The 27,179-nt window shown below is 38.8% G+C and overlaps 2 protein-coding genes across 3 annotated transcripts in view; one reads left to right on the forward strand and one right to left on the reverse strand.

The window, feature by feature from the left end:
* Positions 1–23,103, reverse strand: part of col4a2 (collagen, type IV, alpha 2) — a 95,071-nt gene extending 71,968 nt beyond the window's left edge. For both annotated transcript variants that reach the window (XM_036594741.1, XM_036594658.1), the window contains exons 1-3: positions 22,962–23,103; positions 22,407–22,508; positions 22,248–22,299 (exon numbers count right to left, since the gene is read on the reverse strand). In XM_036594741.1, coding sequence (XP_036450634.1) covers positions 22,248–22,299; positions 22,407–22,450 — 96 coding nt within the window. In that variant the 5' untranslated portion in view covers positions 22,451–22,508; positions 22,962–23,103. The remainder of the gene's footprint in view (positions 1–22,247; positions 22,300–22,406; positions 22,509–22,961) is intronic.
* A 102-nt stretch (positions 23,104–23,205) lies between these two features.
* Positions 23,206–27,179, forward strand: part of col4a1 (collagen, type IV, alpha 1) — a 58,023-nt gene continuing 54,049 nt past the window's right edge. Inside the window, exon 1 of the mRNA XM_036594868.1 lies at positions 23,206–23,440. Within this exon, the coding sequence (XP_036450761.1) occupies positions 23,369–23,440 (72 nt within the window). The 5' untranslated portion in view covers positions 23,206–23,368. The remainder of the gene's footprint in view (positions 23,441–27,179) is intronic.

Genomic DNA, 27,179 nt, shown 5'->3' on the forward strand with positions numbered 1-27,179 from the left:
CACAATATTATGTTCTGTGATCCTGTATCGATTCGAACGCAGTATTGATTTTATAATTAATAGTTTACATGCGAAGATTCACAGCAGACAGTGGTTCATTTTGTGTTGTGTTTAAACACAATGCTGGATGTTAGCTCTTAGACTCTTTCACTCCAACAAGTAGCATTACGTTAGCATTAGCAAACCTAGCTAGCTGAGTAGTAACGCTACCAACGATGGCTGAATAATGCTGGTAACACTTTCTGATAAGGAGATTCTTATTCTCCAGCCTCTTGTTTGAATTATTCTGTTCCACCTTAAACGGTGCAGTAGTTACATTCTGGTACCTAAAACTCTACTGGGACGGGATTAGTTGTACATGAGGTGGGGTAATGTCATTTTACTGGCGTTTTCAGTGATTTTAATCCTGTCCAAATGAGCCATTCCAGATATTTTTACTGCGCGCTTCAGCGACATTAAAAAATGTGCTGAATATGGTTCTATTCAGAATCTTTTTGAAAAGTGTTCTATATGGCACCAAAAGGGTCCTGCTTCTTCTCTTCTTTTTAAGAGTGTAGGCATCTCTCTTTTCGTGTGAAGTAGGAGTTTTTTGGCTCAAATTGCAGCAAATGTAAAAGCAGGGCTTGTACCCCGCAAAACTTCTGACCAATAAACAAACGCCCATGTGTATAATTTGCTGCATTTTAACCAAATAAAGAAGATATAAAGTCACAAAAAACACAAATTCTGGTGCAGACTTTAGCAAGCAAACTTGTGATTTGCCTGAAAGACAAAATACAAAGCATGCTGTTATAAGGTTCTCATCTCTAAAGGCCTCTGAGTTCAAAGTCATCCACATGTCTAAAATGCGCTCTCAGTTTACATACAAAAAACAGAGAAGTGAAAGATAAACACTCTTCTTTCCTCACCCTACCTGTCTTCATGCCTCTCATACACATTACTAAGACGTAAGTTAGGACGATATCTCAGCCTTAAATTTTTGTTGTATTTTTATCATTCAAACGATTCTAAACATGTTCCTAGTTTCAGCTGAAAATAAAAAGGCATAAAGTACTGAATGAATAAGTTGTTGGCTGATGTGTAACTGAATACAGGTTCTAAGTGAGACAGTTGCGTTTGCTGTGGGATCTCATGACTTCGAAAACCTAAAGCTTTCCGAACCCTGACTTTCTACCCTTTGCCTGTTGACCTTTGACCTCGGCTGTGATCCTATCTGGGCCAGGGGCTGACCCCTGCCAAGTGTCAAAGGGTAACACTGATAGAAAAGCTGCATGACAAGGACCCTTGTCATGTACAAGACCCCACAGAACCAGAGATTACACCAAACACGGGACTTCAAAGAGGTCTGCACAACTAAGTGAATCTAATTGCTTTAGTTCAAATGTGTGACATAAAATGAATGAAAGCCACATAACATTCACATTAATCCCTTGAGGTCTCGAGTTACTTGCCTAGAGTTACTTTGCGATACTATTTAAATGTTATTATATAAAACAGTTATTACATAGTTACCACATAGTTACAAAACTAATTACATTTACATTCAAATTACATTCTTGATTGACAGGTTTTATAATGTACTTTTTACAATGTCATTTCTTTTAGTGTCAAGAAAATGACTGTGAAGGATTCTTTAAATTCAAATCATGATAAAGTGTCTCTTTTACCTAAAGAGACAAATCTGTGAAAGTTTAGAATCTGCACTTTCCACAGCATTTCTCTAAGTCATATCACATTTTAGCATGCTTTTGTTATTGCTAATGATTCCGAAACTTTTAAATCAAGTCAACTGATTGCTGTCTGGCTATAATTTGATGCCAAATTTAAGCACAGAACAGTGATCTAGGTTGTATAAAATGTATTCAAACCTTGTTAACAAGCCTGAACCTGTAAGTGAAAGATGGACTGTACCATATAAAGCTTAACAAAACATTTCCGATTCCAGTATTATTTCATTATGACAGGTCATGCAAAACAGGTGATATCGCTACTAAAACTACTAAAACAGCTAGAAGCCCAAAAAAGTTCAATTTCCCAGCCCTGCTGCCAATTTCCTCTCTGATGTGTCCTGTTTTTCTCTCTTTCCCTTGATCTCTGACTGGCTTTCTTTCACCCTTCTCCCTCATTCTTACCCTCTCTCTCTCTCTGTTTGGTCACTCAGTAGTGCTGCTAGACAGGGCACTGAGGAGGAAACCCAACCCCTAGATAAGGAGAGATGCACAGAGACCTGACCTGACTGGACAGGAGGAGGGAAGCCTACCACCTGTCTTTCAAATGAACATTTAATGAGACGGTATGAGGGGATGGTATGGAGGAATGTGACCTGTGTGTTTGTATGTGTGTGTGTTTGTCATCTAGGCCTGTGGGCTGCTCTGTTTCATATGTCTGAGGGAGTATGAGTGAGCAGTTGGACTATAAGCACACTTCATATCTTCAACATTTTGCAAATATTTCCTGTCGATAAGCTGATATGTTGTGCATGCTCACATAACTTGACACCTGATAATGACTGATAAGAAACAGTGGTACATGTGTTTTATATGGGTTTACAAATATACATTTACACATCTTACATCTACACACGTGGGGAATCACAGTGATTATGAGTTTGTATGTGTGTTAGTGTCAAACCATAGCTAGACCTTCAGAAACTGTCCAGACTGTAAATCACCTACGTTTTTTCAAATTTGCTTTTCATCTTAGTCCTTATGCATATGCTCCTAAGGTCCTAAAGAAGAATTAACTTAGTTGTATCTACATAGACACCACAGTGACCAAAAATAACTGGAGAGTTTTCTATTGGAAGTTTAAACCACTTCCCTTTCCCCAAAATGTAACAATCAAAAAAAGTATTACTGCAATACTTGCAACAAGAATGACAATGCTAATTAAGGAGTCATTCAACTCCTCACTGAGGCTGAATGGCACTTACAGGGCTGCAATGATCACCACAACTACATGATAGTAGCAAGCTAACCGTGGTGGGGGTACACTACTCATTGCGCTGACTGCATCGTGCTGACAGCTTTGAGTCTATTATTTGCCACTTGCTGTGAGTTACATGCCACTGAAAGCATGTAGGCATTTTTCATTCACATCAGGTGTGAAAATAAGAGCGTTGCAGGAAAGTACCGCTTTACTGCATTCTGCTTCACTTCTGGTATAGCATAAGTATTATTATATTATCTAAATATGTGCTGTTTTGATGTGTCCTTTTCAGTGACACACAGTGTGCAACAGGCAGACTAGAGTTAAAGTAAATATAGTGGATGTGAAGAAATAGTCCTATTCTTTTTTAATTTTAAAATAAGCAAGTATTTAGAGTCTCAGAATAAATGGGATTTACACTGACCAACACTTAACAGAGGATGCAACCTACCATGAAAGGCCCAAAGGCAATCTAAATGACTCCAGTTTACACAGTATGTATCACTCCCCATTTTCTACATGGAGCCAGACATAAGCTTGAAATCAAGAGCTCCCTCAACACTACTGTTAGACAACAGTATGTATTATAATTACACTCACTTTATTACAAACATCTATCATGAATTTACATTCACTGGCTACGAAATGAGGTCCAAAGAACTGCTGTTTACCATTTACCATATATCCTCCGTATAAAAGTCATGCTCACATGGAAGTGTGTTTTGGTATGATCATATCAGTCTCAGCAGGGTTTTTACATGTTAGTGACACTGCTAGGTTGAGAGTGTCCAGTATAAAAAAATCTTTTTTAAGTTTTTTGTGTTTTGTGGTCAGAAACTGGCTGCTAATGAAGGTATGGAGCAAGGGTCTGGAGGGCCACTGTCCAGCTTAAAGATGACTGGTTCAACAAATCAGGAAATTACCAGGTGCTGAGCAGAGAGATGACCAAACTGTGCTGGAGTAAGGTCCTCTAAGACCTGAGTCTGAGACACCTGGACTAGAGATGCATGGCAGTAGATGGGCTACACCCCAGCAAGCTGGATCTACAAGGTACGGTACAGTGGCTGGTGAGTGACTTCAAAGTAAGAAGCTATCACTATCACTGAGTAGCTGGCAAGTAGATTCATATAATACTATTCTATAATTCCTTGAGTGATAAGATTCTTAGAGTGATATAGCAAGAAACTAAGCACCAATCTCAATATCTTTTAGTCTCGTCTGTAGTCTATAATGTCTTCTACTTTCATTGCAAAAGCAGACAGTGGGACAGGCAGTACTTATTCATTCAAAAACATCTCCTTAAGAGGTAGATCTTAATAAACCACACTGATGAAGCCTCCCTTATCAGGAGCTCAGAGATGTTCTCCCACAAGAAAGCACCGGCATCCCAGACAGAGAATGACAAAGAAAGGAAGCCGAGGGCTCAGGGTTGTCCTTGTTGGGAGAGAAGCGTGTCTAAATGACCCCCATGACTGTGCACTGAGTAACATGACCCCGAAGAAAGGAGTCATAAAGAGAGAGAGGAAACAGACAAGAGCGGAATCAAACATGGGCAGGCAAAAGGCAGCAATGAGAACATGTTATGGCTAGAATGACTGTTCGGTCCTAGCCACAGACTTTTGTTGTGTGGTTAGGCTCAAAAGCAAACGTAAAATCCAGAGGATGAAAACATAGCAGGGATACATTTGAGAACAACAACGGAAAAAAGAGATGTACTGTTAGCTAGGCTGGTGTTTGATCTCACAAGCTGAGCATGAACAGCAGTCACGTGTCAGAAGAACATTCATCCAGACACAGTTCATCCATAGTGCATAAAATAAACATTTACTTTGAGCAGAGTTGCCTGCTAGATGAGGGCTAGAGAATGCTTAGCTACTGTCCATTCTGCTGTAGACAAAATAATAAGGATTGTTACTTGGGAGAGGTTTCCCTTACATATTACATTTACACGAATATCTTTATCACAATACAGCAATATTACAGATGAAATTATCCAGACAAACAGGGTTTTATTAGACAGAAAATTTGATGAACATGCCATGTACATTTTTTGCTGTCATATAAATCTCATTTTTTATTTCTTTTTACAACATTTGAAAACACCAGCTGCCCTTTCAGTTGTGAGAACATTTCATGGACATCCGACATGGAGCGAAATGGTCCAAAACTACTTGGAAGAAATCTTTCACTAATCTTTCACTAAAGATATGTGTTTTCCTTCGTATGTGAAGTTACTAATTAAATATACAAAGTTTTGTGATGCAAAGTTTATGTTCTGTTTACAGACATGTTAAAAAGCTCCATATGCAGAATTTCCTAGGTAATGTCATCTACTTCACTGGCCTATCACTCATTGTAACAGCTGCCAGATGCAGCTTCAAAAACACACATGGTGCACAACTGACTGTGAACAAAAAGCAAAGACAAAACACCCAGATACAAAACTTCAGACGATGAGTTTTGTGTTCTTTCTGTATATCTTCAAACAAAAGTAGATCTCCATCATTAAACTGGCTCATTATGAAGATAAGGAGAATTCCCCTGAGTCATTTCATGTCAGAATTTCACAGCAGCCACTCCGGGTTTTTTGCTCTTACCCAGTTTCCCATCTGTCCTCACGGCAGCTCCTGCTTAACAGCCTGCACTTCCTGTACTATCGCCACTCATTTCCTTTTGGCCTCTGAAATGCCCTCATCAGCCCTGGCTGATACCAAATCATGTTTATTTTTTCTACATAGAGCAATACTAAAACCAGTGCCGTATTACAGAAACTTAACTCTGAAATCTTACCTGTTCTGTTTATTTACCAAGACAACTTAAGTTAGGACTAAATTTAGGACAGAAACTATTACAGAGCAGCAGTTCTTAAGTTCATAATCGTGTTCTAACTCCAGATAAGAGGACAGTATTACAGAAACATCCTAACCAGACAAAATTTCCTAAATACTGTCCTAACTTTCAGGCAACCCCAGAGGTATCTTAACTTCTGTTTTAATCATCTGTTTCTATTGTTGTATGCAGTGACGGGCAGCATAGTTCACTGTGACTGGCATAATGACGTTGCATTTATCTATACTGAAAACGGTGCTTTGAGTTGTGAGGAGGTTTTTCTAACAGCATTTTAAAATAGCAGACACTGCAGACACAATCATCACCGGCCCTTCTTATTACCTTTGTGTGTTAATGTTGATGAAAACTGCTGAATAATAAGGAGACAGAGTTGAATGTCTGTCTGTTTATTAGAAGGAGTAGCGTTAGCGAGCTTGGCTAATGCATTTGGGAAATGAAAGTGAAACTGGAAAGCAGCGACACTCTGATAAACAGAACAAAGCACTGTCACAATATTCTTCAAGTTTTTTGTGCTTTAGTTTTGTTTCACCTTTTTTAGATCAGTAATGGTAGCTAAGGTGAGGTGTCCGGCTAACTAACTTGATTATTTTGATTATGTGTTCACATTTCAGATGTGTGCCTACGGTCAGTTGCTTGGTAACAGACATGAGTTGATTGTCGACTTTAAGTAAGATAGGATTTCCTAACTTGAGATGATATAAGATGCTGTAAAATCAGATTCCTAAATTCAGTTAGGATTTGCTTCTGTAATACAAATTTGCGAAAAATCTTATCTTGACCTGTCAGATCTTAACTTAGGACAAAAAGAAAGGAAGTAATCTGGCCTGAGACCCACAAGACTCACAAGATTCTGCATCTGACAGCACCAAATATGCAAGAAAACCTCACATGAGCATGATCTCTGCAAAAAGGAACACTTTATATTGTTTTTCCCCTGCAAAGTGATGGTCTAAGAAATATATCAGGGAAGGGTTTTTATTGAGAGCAAGATTGGAGTAAGGGTGGGCAATACTGCAAAACTATAATGTCATAATAGGTGAAAGATATTTTTCACTAAACATGGTATCACAAAATGTAGTTTTTCCTGAGGTTTACAAAATGTTGAAACATGTAATGCTACATTTAAAAAAAGAAAAACAATATGAATAATAAGGTTTTTTGGGGGGCAATGATATCCAATCAACGACTTCTTGTTGATGTGTGCAGACTGTCACTAACTGACCATTTGCAAATAATTATTGATGTCATCAAGCAAAGGAAAATCAAAATTTGTCAGAATTATTATAAAATTATGCTAATACTTATTTTAATACCACCTCTAATGATAAATAGCAGAACAACGTTAGCGAAAAATTTAGCTTTCCTTTCCTTGTACAGTGCTTACATTTGAAAAAAAAACTGTATAAAGATAAAAATTAATGCACTCAAATGTATTCCATATTTTGAAAGAAGCAAAGAGAGAGAAAGAAACAGAACAAGGGGTTTATAGGAGGGGATATTCCTTTGGCCCCTTTATGTGAGCAGCTGTAGGTCAGTATGCAGGAAGTGCCTTTTTCACTCCCATCTCCCCTGGGGAAAGTTCTGGAAAACTTCAGCCTCCTCTTTTCCATCTCAGAGGCATGGGAACACTCAGAGACAAACTGTATATGTGCAGGCATATGCCACAAAAGAGAGGATAAATAATGGCAAAACAGGTGGATTAGAGATAAAAGTAGACAGCATTTGGAGGCATGATGTCATGGAAATGTTAATGCATTCAAACAACAATTTAATTTAAGGAAAAAAAAGTAAAAGAAAATGTGGATAAGAAAAAATGTGGTCTGATTTTGTATAATTATACATTGCAATAATGTCCATGTAAGGTGAACTGAACAGCGTTCAAAAGTAAAACGAATAAAGGTTAATGTAATCCAAAACAAAGATGGAATAATAGTTAAATCCAGGCAGAAACTGAGCACGAGAGCCTCTCGGTTTGATATTCTGGCACCAGTCCTACATTAACAATGCAGGCCCAAACGCTCAGAGCTGCCAAGCACAGCTGGACCTCTCTGCACCAAACCAGTTCTCAGTAATGAAAAAAAAAAAGAACTTCAACTTCCACAAGCCCACTGCTCTAATCAGCGCTTCCTGCTCGTCTTTGCTAAATGAAACTGACGATTAAGCAAGGGGACTGTTGCAAGGAAATTATCTGTGTTTCTCTGGTGCTGAAACATTCAAAAACATCACCTCCTCTTTCACTCAGTCTTTGTCTTGTTATTTTAACCCACAGTTCAGTGATTTCCAGGTGAAGCCAAAAGTGTGATGAGGAAGGAAAATGGTGGTGGAGATTTTAATTTGGCCATTCCGCCTTTTGTGTTCTGTGATGGATTAGAGTCAGAGTCACTGAGAGTATGACCTGAATAAATATCTCTTTCTTGGAAGTCAGTGAATTAAAAATGAAGGTTCCTAAATGGTTCTTGGCTCAGATGTTTCCAGTTTCAGAAAAAAAGGTTATTTAAACTTAAATAAACATAAACTAAACAGTTCTTCATACTTTCACATCTCTTTAATAAAAATGGTTCTTTGTTGAAAGGTTCTTTAAGTAACCAAAAGTACATTTTTTTGGCATCTCTTCTGAGACTGAGGCTTTTGACAGCACATTTATGTTTAAAAAGGCAAGCCTCAGGAAACCTAAAAACGTGTTTTGGGTGGTGCTTATGTTAGTAGAACTCTCACCTATCACAAAGCTGGTGTGGCTTGTCCCACCTACAGAGCTTTAACATAAATGTGGCATCCCCTGTGGTTTCTCTGTTTGAGTCAGGAAAAGGAACAAGCGAAAGCTATTTGCTTGCGTTATTGTGCTTAGTCTCTGCTTTAGTGGTGTAGCAGGCTGGGATCAAGCACGCTCATTAGAATATTAGGGCCCGCCCAGACAGTGCTTGGATAGGTTCTGATTAGAGTTATCTGGGACTTTAGGATTGAAATAAGTTGGAATTTAGGGGTTAAATCATGGACATCTGATGATTTCAGCTTAGCACTCTTTTTACATAAGCCATGGTTGACTTAGCAAGTGGATGTGAGAGTAGGGTGGGCACCCTGATGCGGGCATACTTATCTCTGTCCATAGTGGGTGCTGGTGAAGAAGGGTATTCGCTGTCAATGTGTCTGTGATTCAGAGTAAACTTTCAAAACCAGACAGAGCAGGAGGAGGGTGTGGTGATATGTTGGCCTAACTTAGAAATGCCCAGAAGTTTGGACAAAAAAAGAAAAACTGGTTCAAAGATGTGCCATATGCAACCCTGCTGAAGTCAGTAAAGCAGGGACATAAGCTGCATCTTTATTTAAGGCTGACTAGCAAAAACTGAGATATTACTGTAATTACTCAGTTTTTCAGATAAACCCTCACGTTTATATGGGGATCAATATCCCAGCTAATAAATGATGCATGTTCATTTTGGATGAGTTCTGTAAATCCAGGGCACCTGCATTCTGAGGTGGTCTGTTACTACTACTAATGTCCTGCCGAACCTGAATAATATACAAACACAGCTGAGACAATCCCTGTGTCTTAGCTCACTGTTACACATATAGTCTAAATCTAAAAGACATTATCCATTCTCCCATCAGGACAGGCAACATGACCAGCACTGCACGTGGAGAGAGAAAGAGAGAGAGAGAGAGAGAGAGAGAGAAATGGTATGAAAATGTTCTGTGCTGAAAGAGCTCTAGACCTGCTACCTCATCAACGTCTCCTGAGACACACAGAGAGGAAAAGGAATTAGGAGAAAGACAAGGGGAGTTAACAGCCTATAAAAGGAAGTAAGAGAGATCTTTTCGAAGCCTTGGAAATCTAGGGGTGTCCTCACATGCCTTTGCTAAAACTGTGAGGTCACAGGATGAGCAGTCTTTCTTGTACAGACCTCAACAACTTTTGGGTTACTGTTGTGTTTATTGGTCATAGAACATGATTTTGTAGATAAAAACAGGTAAACAAATAAACATACTCTACAAGGAGAAACTTAAATATAAGATTTTTCTGCAAACGATGCACAATACATATTTGCTGAGTTTAAAACATAAAATGTGCCATTTGTGTAGCACAGGGTACATTTAATATTTCATTTTTTGTTCCAATATGTTAAATTTAGTAAGTAAATAATAACTGTACATTAAAATGAGCGGAAGCTTATTTTCACTTAGAAAATCAACAAATGTGTTGTTTGACCTGAGTTGCCCAAACTTTTGCATACGACTGTAGGACATAAGAATTAGGCTGCAGTTCAAGACTTTAACCTATAATTAAGAGTTAAACTAAATGGTTTGTAACTGTATGGCACGAATCAAAATCCTGAAGAGAGGAGAAAGAGTGAGAGTGTGTGTGTGTGTGAATAAGAGAATAAGAGAACCAGAAGCACAAGAAAAAGGGTGGAGGCCCCAAAATGGTGAACAACTAAACAAGTACTGCAAGAAAACAAAGATGTGTAGATGGAGGGATATTTCGAGAGCAAGAGATAAAACAAGAAGAGCGAAGAGTAGAGCAGAATTGGGTATGATGCTGTACTGATGTTCTTTCTGAGAGATCTTCACAGGCAGATCACGTCTGGTACATGCGGGATCATACCAGTGATGAGAATGAGGCATGAAAAGCTGCAGCTATCTGTGGAATCACGCAGTGACGTCATTTCCATGAATCCCCTGATCCTGACTGAGGCCCCTGCACTTATATCGTGGTAAAGCCATGAGTGCTCTTCGCTTTGGATGTCAAGACCATTGAAACTATAAAGTTCATTTCAAAATATTTATAGTTTTAAACATCAACTTGTTCAGAGATGGAAAATAGCCATTTGGCTAAATCTGTCCCATTTAAATCAAGAAATATTGATTCTGATTAGAGTGTGATTCATAATCCTTGTTAAATAAACAGAGAAAGTAAATTAAATGCAACTGTAATTCTAAAATCTGATAAAAATCATTTGTTGCTGGAATTAAAACGCTGTGTATTAAATCACTAATGCTGTAAGCATATGATCTGTTTCAAGTAAGCACTGCAATATGAGGTGATGAAAGTAGGCTTACTGTAATGGACAGCATGAAAAAGTCTCACAAACACAGTGTGAAAGTGTTAGTCATCTGTCTGTCATTATCAGCAGCTGTGTGTAAAACAGACCAGCATGGAATCATATCATTCATGCCATGGGTTTACTTTAAAAGCCATATGTATGTATAAATGCATCATTAACAGACCATCAATACAGAAAGTGGAAACCTTAACATACCTACTTGTGTGAGACACACGTATGGGTGTGAAGTCATAGAAGATGTCTGCTAAGCATGTGCCAGCATTCATTCACTCACCTTCATGTGATACATAGTACCATCCTAGCCCTCTTTTTAAGCCATTAAACCAAAAATGAATGTAAGTGAATGTGGTGTGTTGACGAATTTTGCATAGAAGAAGTGATTCAAATTGAATGAAGGTTGGCTTGAAAGCTTTTAACTGGTAAAGAATCTTTAAAAATGTAGTTATTCTATAACTGAAGTTTGAGGGGAGGAACATGGCTGAAACCCCTCCTTCTTTCAATCTAACTCCCTATAAATTCACATCCTCATCTTCCGTTCCCGTGACGATGTGTTCGCAATCCCCACCGCCACCCCATCTCCTCCCCATTCCTCAGTCCTGCATCAGGCCTACTAAAGCTATGAGGGGGATCTGGCCTTCTAACTACAGGAAGAAGCTGCCCAGAACTCCAGCTCAAGTTCTCAGAGTTCTCCCCCCTCTCTCAATCAATTCTTCCTCATACTACCACTACATGTTGAAGGCATGGTCTGAACTCACAAACTTTATTTTGGTGATGGATTTTTACCATTTTTTTCTCCCAACTCGTAGCCGATTCCCACCCAATGACTATGTTTCTAAGAGAGTGAAGGCTGGCACGTTTCCTCTGTGATACGTGAAGCAAGGCTGCATTTTCTGTAGCTGCTGCTAACGCAATGTCACTGGACAGCTCAACACACTTGGAGGAGAACGCAATCTAACAATTCTGTCTTCAGCTAATGGAGGCCTGCATTGGCTAGCATAATGCTGAGTGATGGGGGGCAGAGGGAGGACCACCCTGTCCACCCAGAGTGAGTTAGGCCATATCTGCTGTCTTTGACTTTGGCTGTGGCATTGCTGGGGATTGAACTTGATAAATCTCCTTTCTAAAAATAGTTCTTTAGAGTGAAATCCCACCAATTTTAAAAAAACATTTTCATAATTCAGTTACTGAAATATAAACACAGTCGTTCTGAGGGGTCTCATGTGAGACGATGCATTGCAGAGAAACTTTGACTCAGATTTCTTTCTACAGTGGTGGTGATAGGAACCAAGGGTCACAGTGTCAAATGCGAACATAGCCATTTTATTTACTATCCAAAATGAGCAATGAACCTACACATCTTTTGAGCCTCTATACATGTAATGTTGGTAATAGTAAAATATTGGTAAATACATAAACAAATAAATAAAAGAACTGTTAATGGATTCAAAAAATAGATTTTATTTCATGTAACAACTTTGTGAGAAGGAGCCTTTAAAAGCATTAAAAGCTTTGAATGCCTGGTTCCTTTCACCACCACTGTGAACAATCCTGACTGGATAAGTTTCTGTAGGATGGAGCAAAACACTCTGAATGACTTTATTTACAACTTAATGGCTTAATTATGCAGAAATTTTGAAAAACTGGTGAGATTTACCTTCACTAAAAAGTCTGTTATATAACCAAAAGTGGTTCTCCTATGGTGTTGCTCCAAAACCGTTTTGGCACTTCTATTTTTTTTTTTATGAGCGCTTTTATATGGAAGCAGACAAAGTCAGTCTGTGGCCTTTACCAGTAACAGCACTCTCTGAGTCAAGCCTAATGTATGCTGTCCACTCTTAACATCGAACATTTGTGGGAAAATACTGCGTGGGATGTTCTCTCCTGGGAATTGATCCTGAAGATTGGGGTAAAGGGGCTGACACTTTTTTGGCATGTCCTCTCTTCCTGTTCCTGTCTTGCTCAATATAGCAATCTGGTGAATCCATTAGTTTACAGCTCGCAGGACTATTTTCAAATCAGGACGTTTAGGATGTTTTCTCTCAACAGATGTTCATCCTCCAGAAAGAGGGAGAGAGAGACAGAGAAGGACATGCACAAAAAAGGAAACTGGGTAATGTAAATGTGCATGCTGTAAGTAATACGCCAGAAGTCAAACTTCTGCTCAAAGAGAATGGCACAATCTCACTTCAGTTTAGAGACTGTGATTCATCTCTCCAGCTTGCAGCTCACAGGGCACCTTTTAATATGCAGCTAATCAAGACGCAGAGAATAAGCAAACACCAGCCCACTGGTGTTGTGTTTCCTTATATAAATAATTTAGACATTCTAGAAGAAAGATTTCAGAAAGTATGCCAACATGAATGTGCCAAGCTAAGTAATTTTTTCTCCCCTGAAAGTGGAGTCTGACCTTTGATAAAGGATTGTTTATCTACATTAAGATTTCCTGTATAAGACTTGCTTTGCATAATGTAATCCTATTGAGATGGAGGGAACACTACAGCCAAAAAGGTGTAATACTAACTTATTAGAGGAGGGCTGAGATCAGAAGGAGGAGAGCTCTCATCAGTTGATTAGTTGGCTAACACAACTAACACAGGGTAATACAACCATATAAAGACTGCAGATTCAAAAGAACCAAATGCACCATAAGGGGGGGAGAGCAAGAGAGAGAGAGAGAGAGAGAGAGAGAGAGATTGAGAGAGAGAGAGAGACCCCTAGCTTCAAATAGTTGGCTTCGTGTTAGTATGGGAAAAAGTACAAAGTGTCAGGCCTTAGGCATGTCTGTGATTGCATGTGTCCGTGTCCAGCCTTGGCAAGTTGTCAGGTCACAGGGGACAAGGGCAAGGCCACCAGAAGCCATTCACTGAATGGCATTCTGCAGCAACATTCCTTTAAAGTCCATATTCAGTAACTCACAGGCATTGCCATACAACTCACATTCCTGTTCATTAACACACAGTTAAATGCAAAGGTTTGGGTTGATTTTCTAAGTAAAAAAAGTAAATATCTTCTAACAAGAACACACTCCTGCACAGTTTAATTCACAGTTACTGTTCATTTTCTGAATTTACCATATTGGGAAAAAACCTATACATAAAATGTAACTTGTGCAGAAGTTATGGCACATTTTTATATTTTATTTTTCCAATATGCTAAACTTGGCAAATAAATAGAAACTAAAATTTACAGGAAAGTGCCACGCAGAGGACGTATTAACTTCACTTAGGAAATTAAAAAACATGTAATGTGTTCAAACATTTGCATATAACCATATACTAATGCCTGTATAAATGTTGTACTGAATAAAGCTGTGTAAAGTTTTATACATTAAATCTTAGTCATATAATCATGCTGAGCCACTGACAATGCATGCAAGGAGCTCCTTAGCACATGGATTTCTCATCTGAACTACTTCACTTCCTGTCCTATTTCCTCTAATCCAACACAATAGATCTTCCCCCAATTGTCCCCCATTTTCAGAGGGGATTATTTTGGCACACGATATAGCAGGCATTTTCCTGTTCTTATCACACACAGACATCTCTGCCTGTAGATCAACGCCTTTCCTCTCATGCAAATCCGGAGAGTGCACAGACCCCCACTCTCACGTGCACCGCTGGCTTAACGGACCACCTGGTGCCAAAAACCCTGCTGCAGTTGGAGGGGTTTCCCAGAGAGGATAGTCATTGCTGAGACAGAAGTAGAGTCAAATGAATAAAGTGCACATACATGTTAGGGCCTGAGCAATGTGAACATTTCGACACCAATCTCAGTTTTAAGGAGCTAAAAATGATGATGACCAATGATAAGGCTAAAATAATTTTAGATTTTGCTCCAACCCAACACACAACAAATATAGATGACAGAAAATTCAGACCATTTGGGGGGCCCTGTTGACCGGATTGGGAACCACTTCTTTAAACCATTTCTCACTCTGATTCAGTTAAATACGGTCTAATATTAGACATTCTGTTCAGTCTCTTGTGTGATAAAAACATGTCAAAAAGAATGTATGGGGGAAAGGGTGTGATCATGAAGTCATATGTCACAGCTCCCATTCCAGAGCCAGACCTTTGTCCCATTGTCCACACAAAAAGAACATCTTGAATTCTACTTACACAAATAACCTGAACAACGTGGCCAAATGGCTATGCTTGGTCTTCCTGTTGACATACACTCTCCTCTCCCAAACTGCCCTAAGACTGTCCCAAACTGCCATCCATCTTTCCCCTAGTCTCAAATGCCCCTTCCTTTTACCCTTTTAGACAAAAAACCTTTCCTTTAAGTAAAAGTTTAACTACACTGGTGATGTAAGGAAATACCAAGGAACACATAATATCCCAAACCACAAAGTAACCTAAAGGAATGTAGATTTTCAGCTTTTACTTCTGTTCTTTTTTAAATGAAAAAAAAAAGTATAATCATGCTCTTTTAACATTACACCAAAATGTTTCTGTCTGCGATTCCAAACGGCTTGTTGTCTGATGGATTTTCAATTTCAGTAAATACCATGAGGAAACTGCCTAAGCTATCTAACTAGAAGCCAATTAAGACAAAACAACGAGCTACCTTAGGAGGCAAATGCGATCAGATTCTCATATAATCATTTATTATGTAACAACCACAACTTGTGAACGTAATAATAAACAAAGGTCCCCAACTAATGTACACTAAGAATGGATACTGCCTACGCTAGTGTTGAGTGAGATTGAAATTTTTTAACTGATAAGGTCAAATAACCAAGGAATTCCAACTGCATAGATTACCAGCGTTAATATATATGGCAAAAATTACTGAAAGCACACCCTAAGACAAAAGCCTATCTTACCACTATTTATAAAGCCACATCAATAGAGTTAAAAACTAGAAATGTGCTTGGGTATTTAAGCACTTTGTTAACTATTTGACATGGTAGTATTCAAATACTGAAATCACTATTCAGGTATTTGTTACATTTTATTACGGACAGAGAGAAAACATACCAACAACTAAGTGAAACATTGTCATGTTTTAACAGGGCTGTAAAGTATGAGAATTTTGCTCATTCTTAAAATAAATGAGTGTATTACATTACACTTTGTATATTATGTTACACATGGATGTTGTTCAGAACGTTACATGAGAAGGCAGGGATAAAGTGGCTGTAGCTAGGTTAACAACTCTGTCATTAGCTAAACCCAAAAACAATGAAACAATATTTCTCAATTCTAAGCGTTAACTCACATACCTAAAATGCTGAAACATCAGCCTCTGCAGATAAACAACTTTTATATGCAGAAGACAACTAGTCATCACATCACCAGCTACTGTCGCACCGGTTAGCTCTAGTGTTAATTAGCTCATTACCTTACTTTAACTTGCCTCTGTTAATCCAGTACAGTGACCCAAAGATTGCCCTGGGCTATTTTTGCACAATAATGTTTTCCCCACCCCAATTTTCACCCCACTTTAGACATATCCTATTCTACCCACTACTTAGGACTCTCCCTAATCACATTATACTACCAGTGCTAGGAGGGCGAAGGCTAAAACATGCTTTCTCTGAGACCTGCAAAGCCAGCTATGGCATCTTTTCAAACTGCTGCTAACGCAACGTCACTGGACAGCTGAACGCGATCAGAGGACAACTAACAGATGCCTCTACTGACTAGCATCGTGCTAGGTGATGGGGGTAGACAAGGGGGCCATCTTACCCACCCAGAGACCGCGAGGCCATTTGTGCTCTCTTGGACCCTCGGCCAATAAGACATGTTTTTAAATGTAAACCTTTTTGAGTTGCTACACTTTTGTTCATGCTGCTGAATTTTTTAGCCCAGTGCACCAGTTTACTCTGTTTGTGAACTGTTAATATAAAGTAAAAAGCCCTTTTTTGTTTCTGTGGTTAAATGAATATCTGTTAATTTTGATGGATACTTGACTACCAAAATAAGTCATAACGCAGAGTCCCAGTAAAAAACACTTTTGTCTTTTACCCCATTGAAAGGTTACTAGGCCTTCGTTGGCATTTAGGTCTTTACCACTGACATGACTTTATAACAACAATGCATTTTAAGCTATTTGGTCTGTGCTTTACTCAACATTGAGATAAGTGTTACTCTAGGCCAGAGGTCAGTAACCCAAATATAATGAAGAGCCATTTTGTCCTTTCAACAAAAATCAAACCACCTTTTATGTCAAAACTGAGCCACAACAGGGCAGTCAAAAGCCGCACGTGGCACTGAAGCTGCATGTTGCCAACCTCTGCCCTAGGCCTATTGAGGTGTTTCTTTTTCAGGTTTTCTAGTTTAAGCACTGCCATCATAGCCCATTTTGGTTACTTCAGTTCAGTGGTTACTTTTAAAGGGCCAGTATCATGAAAACCTAAATTTTTGTCTTTAAATGAAAGAGTTTGATGTAGTATGTAAGCATGGTTAAAGTTTGAAAACGTACCATTCAATCTTCAGTCCATAAACTAAGCTGCAAAAACAGCTTGTTTTTAACACAGTGTTTCTGTGATGTCACAAACCAGCACACTTACATTTATCTACCTATTAAGCCTACAGCAGTTCAGCCATGCCCATTCACCAAACACTGAACTTACAAGGAACATTTCAGCCTGGACTGCTTTTTGAAAGAAGGACAATGCAGGACCACTAATCAGAACCAAGCTCATTTACATATATCAGAAACAGTAACAACAGAAGCCTGCTTAATCTGAATAAAGAGAGGTTTGAAAATGGTCATGTAAAAATGAATTATGACTGTTTTTGGCTCACAAAAGCAGATCAAACACTATAAGTGTACTTCAGGGATAAAATAAAAAAGAAGGATATTGGCCCTTTAAAAACAACAGTGAAAACAGCTGTGTCCAATTCACAAAACAATAACAAATGATTTCACTAATATAGATCCCAACCGTATGAGAACTGTTGAGAACGTATGAGAACTGTTCCTGGATCCAGTACAAAAACTGACCTATCAACTGCTTCAACTGACTGGTGAAAGTTGCATCTGAGGTTTCCTATGTTACTATTTCCAACTCTACTGCACAGCCTATTGGGACATTCCTGGGCTTTCTCAGAGCATGATTCTGCAGAAACATACAAGGTTTGTGATGTGATGAATTTACTCATTGTGACATTAATCTTCCATTAGAATACACTACCTTGCTTAAGTGTCAAAAGCAACCACTCTTTCTGCTATACTCATTAATCCTCAAAAAGCCTAAGACTCCTAGTCTTGATTGAGTAACAGACAAATGTGATAAAATAAATAAATGACAAATATAATAACAAAACTAAATCTTTCTGTAGTGTAAGCAATAAGAAGGCCTTCTGTTCATAGCATTTGCTGCCCTGATGAGGTCATCCAGTACTGTGGAATGATGCTTGTCTGAAAATAGCTTTTCCTGCAGACCTGGACTCACCGTGGTGCCTGGACCAGCACAATGCACAGAGTGTACCCTTAGAACTGTCACAAGCTTTTCATCAGGGATGCACAAAATCAGATAAGGCCTGAGACAAGGAGGCCCCTTCTTCCACTTAGGCAAATGACTTTACCTCTAAAATGGCAAAGTATGATATTAATATCTCACTGTGGAGTGGCGATATCACCTGACAGTGGCATTCCTGTCCTCAGGCGCATGCTGGATCAGGGTAAAAGAGGTAGGTCCCTTTATATACAGACATGACAAAGATAGAGAGGGAATTAAAACAAAAATAGAAGACTCAGCAATGTATTGTGGCAGTACTTTTATATAGTTCCTCTATTCGCTGTGTTCAAACTTTACAGTTTCATGAAATCTCATAACTTTCTGTAAAAAGTCTCCAGCAAGTATCTGCAGTCTTAAATACACTGAAGAAAAATATATAGAAAAGGAACACAAGTAGAGGACAGCGCCAGGATATTATCTTACCCACATGGGTTTTAACCTCCGAAGAGAATGCCTATGATGACCTTTACATGTTCTCTTTTGGCTACTAAAGGGAACAAACCACAGTCAGGCCGCAGGCCTCAATGAAGAGTTCCTAAAGTTGAAGTTTTCCAGATGGCTGGGAAAAGACTTTTGTTCCTCTCTTCAGCCCTCAATTGATTTCACTGCTTTAGCTGTTGGTGGTGGGTGGTGATCAGACACAGAGATTATGCGAATCAGTAACAAATATCCTCATCTGGAAAATGAGACTATGACTCAGTTCTCTTCAGGCATATTATCACTCATGGACCTACAGTGCTGATATCAGTCCAAGTACTGCTAATAGACTACTGAACATTTGATTTGTAATCTGACATCAAAGCAATCTAATGACAGAAACCTCTAATGTCAGTCCATAGCTCTACATTGAACATCTTCCTCAAGTATATAAAATGATGAGGAAATGTGGAGGGCATCAAAATGAAGACAAAGTGATGAATTTCATTGTTTATGACTTGGCACTTAAAATGCAAGATGGATTATCACACTTACATTTCCTTGATAAAATATTCTACAGAATGATATGATAGAGCTATTCAAATAAACAGCTCATTAAGTTAAATAAGGTCTGCTAAGCAGTGATCATTAGACATAATCGAATGTTTTGTTCGGTAAAGTGTGTTATGAGTGTCTTGTACAAAAGACTGGCAAAGAATGAAAGCTAAAAAATGTATGTTTTAAAGGAATGGTTTAGTGAAAAATCTAATTCATACAATTTCCCACTCACCCAAGACGAGTAGGTAAGTGGAATCTGCCAAGACATATCTGATGTGCAAATTTTACTTCTTTAGTTTTAAACTGAAGTTACAAGTTTAATGTTGCTAGCAGGTGCTACAAGTCAATAGTCACCCAAATCTTTTCTGTAAACACGTCCCCAACAACTTCTCTCAACTTGCTTAAACCACATCCGAGTCTTCATTAAGGTCATGCAGACTTGCCAATGTGCTTTAGAACACAATATGACTTACTGTGAACCATAAAAATGAACAAAATATCAAGGTGTAGCTTGACATTGCAGGCAGTTATTAAAAAAACAGCAATATTGTCTAAAATAGATTAAGGCAAAGCAATTCATTTGGCGTGCACACACATGATGCAGGCATATGGTGTTTTACACACACACACACACACACATACATTATCTAAGCCGCTCATACACCTGGGCTGCGCATGGTGTTGGAGCCTATCCCAGCAGTCATTGGCTGGAAGGTAGGAAACACCCTGAACTGGTTGCCAGTCCATCACAGGTCATTCTTTTATAGTTCACATTAAGTCATACTGTGGCCTAAACCACATCAACAACTCTATGAAACCTTAATGAAAACCAAGATGCTGTTTCAGAGGGTTTAGAGAAGTTGGCTGTATTAATGGAAAATATTTGGGTGTTAGCCTCGTAGCTCCAGTGCTAAACTAAAACTGAAGAACAATTTAAACATTAAGCACGTCTCGGTTGATTTACTACGTCTTGAATAGGTGGAAAATTGTGCAAATATAATTTTCTGCCGAACCATTCCTTTAACCGCAAGGTATAGTTTGAGTAAAAATACACAGGCTGTCAGCCTTACAGGGTGAGATGAAACCCATGCCTTACGGAATATAGTTAAGAATGAGATGATGTGCTTTTGCAGTTTGGAATCCACTCAGAGTTCAATCTGTTTGAGGCTACATCACACAAATAATTCATCAGCCTTTCCTAGTCCATGCAAACTGGGAAAGAAAACTAGTCATCACTTCATTGTCAACAGGCTTGTACGTAAAATAGCATGTGATTAGCTGCAAACGTCGCATGTTCAGTTATATCACAGATGTCAAGCTTGATCTACATGTGCTGAAGTCAATGTTTGGGTTAGATTTAAATATAGGCATAGGGGTGTTACAGTAATACACAGGTCAATGAAAACCCTCAGTAACAGAAATAACTATTCTGACTATTCAAAGTTAGTTTTACATGGGGAGGTAGTACCAAAGTACATCTGTGGCCTGTTTAAATGATGGGAAATGATGATGATGATGAATCATGTCAATGAATTTTTTTACAGACCATAGAAGAACTATTTTGGTTCCCTGAAGAAGCTTTCAGTTGGTGGTTTCTTCTGTGATTTTCTTTTGTAAATGAGATGTGTAAATGAGAAGAACCTTTCTGAAATTTACAGAACCTCTACATAATGTAATGGTTCTTGGAAGAACCCTTAAATTGGTAAAGAACCTTTGCATTACGTGAGGGTTATTTAAACTTTTTTAAAACGTACTTCACATTCGCATACCTCATTTACAAACATGTTTATTTAGGGAATTAAAAAGGTTTTTCTATGGTATTGCTCAAAGAACCGTTTGTGGCACTTTTTTAAACAGTGTAAGTGCTTTTCAATAACTGGGCTGTGTATGTATCACAGAATTCAAACCAAACTATTTAATCACCCTGTTGGTGACTGTAATACAGCACTGTTTTGAAGTAAAAACTAACTAACAGTGAGAACTAAACTACAGCCTTCACATGACAGGGTTAACTTTTTAATATAGAAAAAGCATTTAAAAGTAAACAGTAAGAGCAATCAACTCATTAGAACTCTCTATTTACTGAATGAGAAACTAAACACACAACAGATACTGTGTTAATAAACTTCTACAGTTCTACTTCATGGTGAAAAATATGTCTTTGTGTTTGATAAACAATCTCTCTTGTCACTAGTCATATTTACTTTGATGCATCTGTATTTGGAATGCAAGATATAGATGCTTGAAACAAAGTCTGTTTTTATTTGTTAGCAGAGTGTAAGTTTTGTGTATATAATATTAATATTATTAAAATATGATATGGATTGTGCCCAAAACATGCAGTTTGTATGTTGTATGTGACCAACATAAATTGCAGTATGCAGTATGCAGTATGTGACCAACATCAATTTCTCCCATACAACAAAGACAAACACAGCACTGTGATATAATACACCTCATAATGCAATTTGGTCATTTGAGAAGGATGTAACCATGAACATAACCTTCTGGTGGTCATGTGATCCTGCAGCATGGTACATGGTAAACTGTCATATACTGGAAACTAAACTGTTTAATACCATGAGCTGTCCATGTAAAGCTGTGCTTTACATTGTGTCAAAATTTCATGATGAATGGACCAGCAGAAATGCGTCAAAATTACTTTGACTAAAATCTTTCAACATTAACTTACATTAAACATTACGAATGTTTTGCCTTCTCCTGTAAAGTTACCATTTTGGAGATACTTTTTTTGGGACAACAATACACTGTACATAGTATACTATTTCGGTCCCTGGACACTCCCACTTGAGGAGTGCACGTTTTGCAATATAACTGGCAGCGGGTTCGCTTGGAAACGCCTTTACTGAGTGACGCACATGAACGGCTTATAATTCATTGCAGAATGTGTTAAACTCCGTTCAAACAGTACATGAAACATTTTTAAAAAGAACTCGACTCACTGCGTTAACTTCTGACGTCAGTAGGAGGACAGTGAGACAAAAAAGCAGAAACCTGAAAGAGACAGAAAAAGGAGCTGAGTGCTTCACAGCCTGAGCTCTCGCTCATGCGCATGGGCTAAAGCTCTTTGAGCAGGCAGTGTGAAGTCTTTGAAAGTTTACCTCAGAGTTTTCATCACGCCCTCCATCCGCACTTCAAATTTCATTCTCTCTCGCCTGTCGTCCACCCCGCAGCACCGCTACAGCATTGCCACTATGCACAGCCTGCAATTTGCAAAAAAGCGTTTCAATTGCGTGGGATAAAAACACTGAAAGTCTTGTAGAACATGTCAGTGGAAAGAGCTGCCATGAAGGTAAACAGCAAGTCATGTACACATACAGAAGCATTCAAACTCCAACTATACTTCACTATTAAGGTTTACAAACAGACGTGCAGGCCTACAGAGAGCGAATACTAGAGACGACACAGCAGATACATCTACAGACCGTGTTTAAATGAAACCTACAGTTTGTCGGTGCGATATAACAACATCTAAGACATGAACAAGTCCTCAGTAGCTCTTCGGAAAGGTTCGTAGGAGAACCCACGGTCCACTGTCGTGTTCTAACAATACTTTTGACAAAATATGTACAAATATCAACAGTGTAACAACAATCTTAGTCTTAACTGCAAAGTACCAAAGTTATTTCCAGCAGAAGCCGAGCTCGCGCTCTTACCTCAGACTCACGCGCTCCCCTCAACTCGGACGCGGTGCGCTCGCGCATGCAGAATTCCCGCGCTTATTTTACAGGAGAAGGCTCATCTCTCGCCTCTTACACTTTGGAGAAACTTTCTCTGGGCAACGTTGAAAAGAGAGTGTCGCTCTGTTGTACAGATGGTACAGCTCGTGCGTGCTGAGGGTGGTCGCTTCAGAGGTGGGTGGGTGGGGGTGTGGTGGGCTCATCTACGAGCAGCTGCTTCGAACAGAACCGCATAACGTCGAGGGGCAAAGATGCAGACAAACGTGCCGGTTAGGCTCCGGTAGAAAAGCAGACTTTTCAGCTGAAGCGCGAGGAAGAAGCAGGCTGTGCTTTTGGGGGCTTCTGCGTTCTGTTGAGGTGTGAGGGGCAACGCGAGCGGCGCCATGCTCCTCTCAGGTGGCACACTGTTTCTTGTGGCAGCTGTTTTGTCCGGCGTACACCAGAGCAGAGCTGAGGTAAGCTCGTTTAAGTTAAGACTACTTAGAACATTATCTCCTTTAATGTTTCGTGCTATTCACAGTGAAAGCTAAGTATCGAATAGCGGTGCAGTTTGGCAAGTCGTGCGCAAAGTGCGTAATTACGGGGCTGTGAACTTAGCACGTGAAAAGGGGAGATGCACATGGAACAGTGTTGTACGAATCAGGTTCTACATGGTAAAGCAGTGGCTGTGGATTAAGATACATCAGCTGGAGGTCGAACTGTATGCTAACAGTTAGAACAGCTGTAAGAAGTAGAAGTAGAGTTCAGAGAGTTCAGCAAGACGTTAGACATTTAAAGACATCATCTGAGGGGGGTGAAATGTAACTGTATATCAGTACTTTAGTTATTAATAACACTGGCATATGAAATCATGTTGAACTTTGCATTTGAGGCTCTTTAGTCTGTATTACATATTAGTAGTCATATGTGTCTCATGTGTTCCTTATTGGAGTAAATACCAAAATAGTATGGGTTACTATGTGTTACTACTGAAACAAGTCATTTTATTATAAATGAATGCTGTTCAGTTCCTCTGCTTATTGCTTCCAGTTGTTTATGCCGGAGGAGAGTGCAGTACTGTGTTGCACGCTGTTGTAATGAGGAGTGCTTCTTTTCTTTGGCCACTGCCCATTCTGCAGCTCATGCTTGCCACCCCCACTCAGGTCAGAACTTCTGGGGGTTGGGTTAAAGAGGGCTGGACTGAGAGGATTGCTGATAGCTGCTAGGGAGGACAGCTGAGAGAAACAGGCAGCAACTGCATAAAGTATAAACATGGTCTTTATGTCTGTTGTACACGATGTAGATCTTTAGATCTTTGTTGAAAGTACATACCAGATGAGAAGATTAAACGTCTGCTACAATAAAATTATAAACATTTTGCTATGCCTCCATTTGGTCACTAGCCTAAATTGCTATAATTAGCCACAGAATTCAGAGCATGCAGCCTGTAGTTTACCATCACCATCAGTGTTGGGGTAGTTACTCGAAATTTACCCATTACAAATGACTAATTACATCTCTCAATAAAGTAATCTCACTACTCATTACTTTACTTTTGTGTTACTCTATAGGCTAAAACCCGCACATCTGCACTTCTGTACTGTCTATACAAAGAAAAACAAAGTAATTCTTTCAGCAATTTATTTAAACATAACATACAAGTAGTCAATCACAGTAAACATTATTTAAAAGGCATGTCACTTTCCCTGCCTATACTCTGTATGTACAGTTATACAGTTAAGTGGCTGATACTGTTTTGATCTCTCTGTAGAAACGGCTCAAAAGCTGTTGCCTCAAAATTAAATCTTTTTTGAGTAAAATGTAAAGCTAACAGGGCTGTCTGTGAAAGAAAATCAAGTCAGGTGGTTTTCAGCATGTGGGTCTTTATCCAACAGTTTCATATTAGCGTGATTTGAAGCTTCGCCAAGTCATTCAGTGAGTTTCTGCTGCATAGTCAGCTGATGAAGGTAATGTATAAAACATAAAATTGATATTTTAAATGCATCACACATAATTATAATTGCTCTGTTTGTGACAGGAGTAATGCAAGCGACATAATTCTTATTAAGTCAGTAATTGTAACGTGATGATAAGAACTGAAACTGTAATGCGTTACACAAATTTGTTACAGCAAAAAGCAATCACGTTACTGTAAAGCGTTTCTCTGTACCTTGTCACCCCAACACTACTCACTGTACTTTATCTGCCATGATCACACATTATATGTCCAAAAGTATCCAGACACCCCTTCTCATTAGTGAATTCAGTTACTTTAAGGTGCATCCATTATTGAAACAGATTCTGTAGTCTACATAGAAAAGCATTGCCAACAGAATGGGACACTCTGGAGCACATGAGCCTAAGGTCACTATACCCAGTGCCAAACATAGGCGAGAGGGGTATAAAGCCCCACAGCAATGGACTGCAGAGCAGTGGATTTGCGTTCTCTGGGGTGATAGAGCTCCAGCCAATACCTTTGGGATGAGCTGGAGTGACGTTTGTGATCCAGAACTAATCATCCAACAGTACTTGAACTCACTGAAGCTCTTGCAGCTGAATGCAGTCAAATCCTCACAGCAATGTTCCAAAATCTGGTGTAAAGCCTTCTTAGAAGACTTGATGCTGTTACTGTAGCAAAAGGGGAACATCTCCCTATTAATAGTCTGAATGAGCAGGTGTCTGCAAACCTTTGGACATATAGTGAACTTTTTAAAAAGTTTATAAGAGCCATGCTGACATATGGAGTTGGGACATTACTGACATTTAAAGTGCATGCTCATAGAGATGGATAGGATTCATGATCCTGGTTTCTTCTGTCGCTCTGCTTTAGCCATTTGTCTGTCATGCTCAGTAAAAGTTGCTTGTTCTCCACAAGGGTTAGATTATCCAGTCTGTAGTGCTGAGGCTCCACCTTCTTCCACTCTGCAGTATAGCTATTTGACTGGAGTGCCTGGCCAGAACTCTTGTGTGTAATGGGACTGGATGATGGTATATCCTTTAGAGAAAACCGTAGGGGGGCAGAAGGAGGAGGTGATGATTGTCTGGAAAAATAAACTTGCTTTATTAGAGAATGATTAAAACAGGCTACCTTCTATATCAGCTAGATTAACTAACAACTGCAGCATGACAGTAAGGATATATGCAATTTCCAGACTGCAGAGGAGTACTCCCAGGAACAATATTTTGCCTGTATCATCTATCAAAACTGGCTTTGACCAGAGATATCTGATTTCATACGAGTATTTCTATAAGAATAGATGTTTATAATGACTGTAACTGTTGTAAAAGTGTGTTAACACATTTTTGATGGTAATGAGTCCATCAGAAACCCTGCATCTATGAACCTTAACAATGATCTATTTCATAGTACTGAACTCCTTTGAATATTAGTGCTCGGTTTTTAAGCTACATAACAGAGATCTCTGCAATTGCCATAAGAGAAAAGTCCAGAATAGTTGCTTACTGGAAACCCTCACCGCTTTAGATGTGTTCACTGATAGTCCCTTAGTGACGTTCTTGCACAACTTTGTTGAAGCAGGACTGACTTATCGTGATTTTTGTGAAAAGTATACAAGTGTATGTGGTTTAAGTAAAACTCCAGACTTTACAGTGACTCTGATAAATGTTAAGGTTGCACCAGTTAGTGCTGTTTATGTCCAGCCTGTTTGGAAGACAGCCTAGTAATAAAATATCTATTTACATTACATGATTTACATGACATAACTTTGTAGTACAATGCATATGTTAGTTTGTTCATTTCTGATTTAGAAGAAGCATGCTTGGGTGAAAATGAATGATAATTTTTAGGGATAATAATAACATAAGAAAATAATATAATAATAAATCCTTTATTTATAGAGCACTTTAAATAAAGATATTTATTTATTTATTTATAACTATTTGTTTACAAAGCTTCATGGTAGCTAAAAGTGCCTTACAGACAGGTGATAAAGCTTAAGACTACTAGAAGAAACCAATAAACTCACAGAAGAAGATGTGACGTAAACGTACTGTAAAAGTTCATGCCGGCTTTTTTTCAATAGAACATCAAACTGTTTTACCTGAAAATATGAACAAACATCATCCAGAAGATCAAGAATATTTAAATCCTTCATTTCATGAAGCATGTACACTCAAAAAATCTTTCTTTGCTATCTCGTGGGTGCTGTGTTAAATGCTAAATCAATTTTTATAAATGTACCGACATCAGTTATG

Source organism: Colossoma macropomum, unplaced genomic scaffold (genome assembly GCF_904425465.1).
Source record: "Colossoma macropomum unplaced genomic scaffold, Colossoma_macropomum, whole genome shotgun sequence".
In the NCBI taxonomy this organism is placed as follows: domain Eukaryota; kingdom Metazoa; phylum Chordata; class Actinopteri; order Characiformes; family Serrasalmidae; genus Colossoma; species Colossoma macropomum.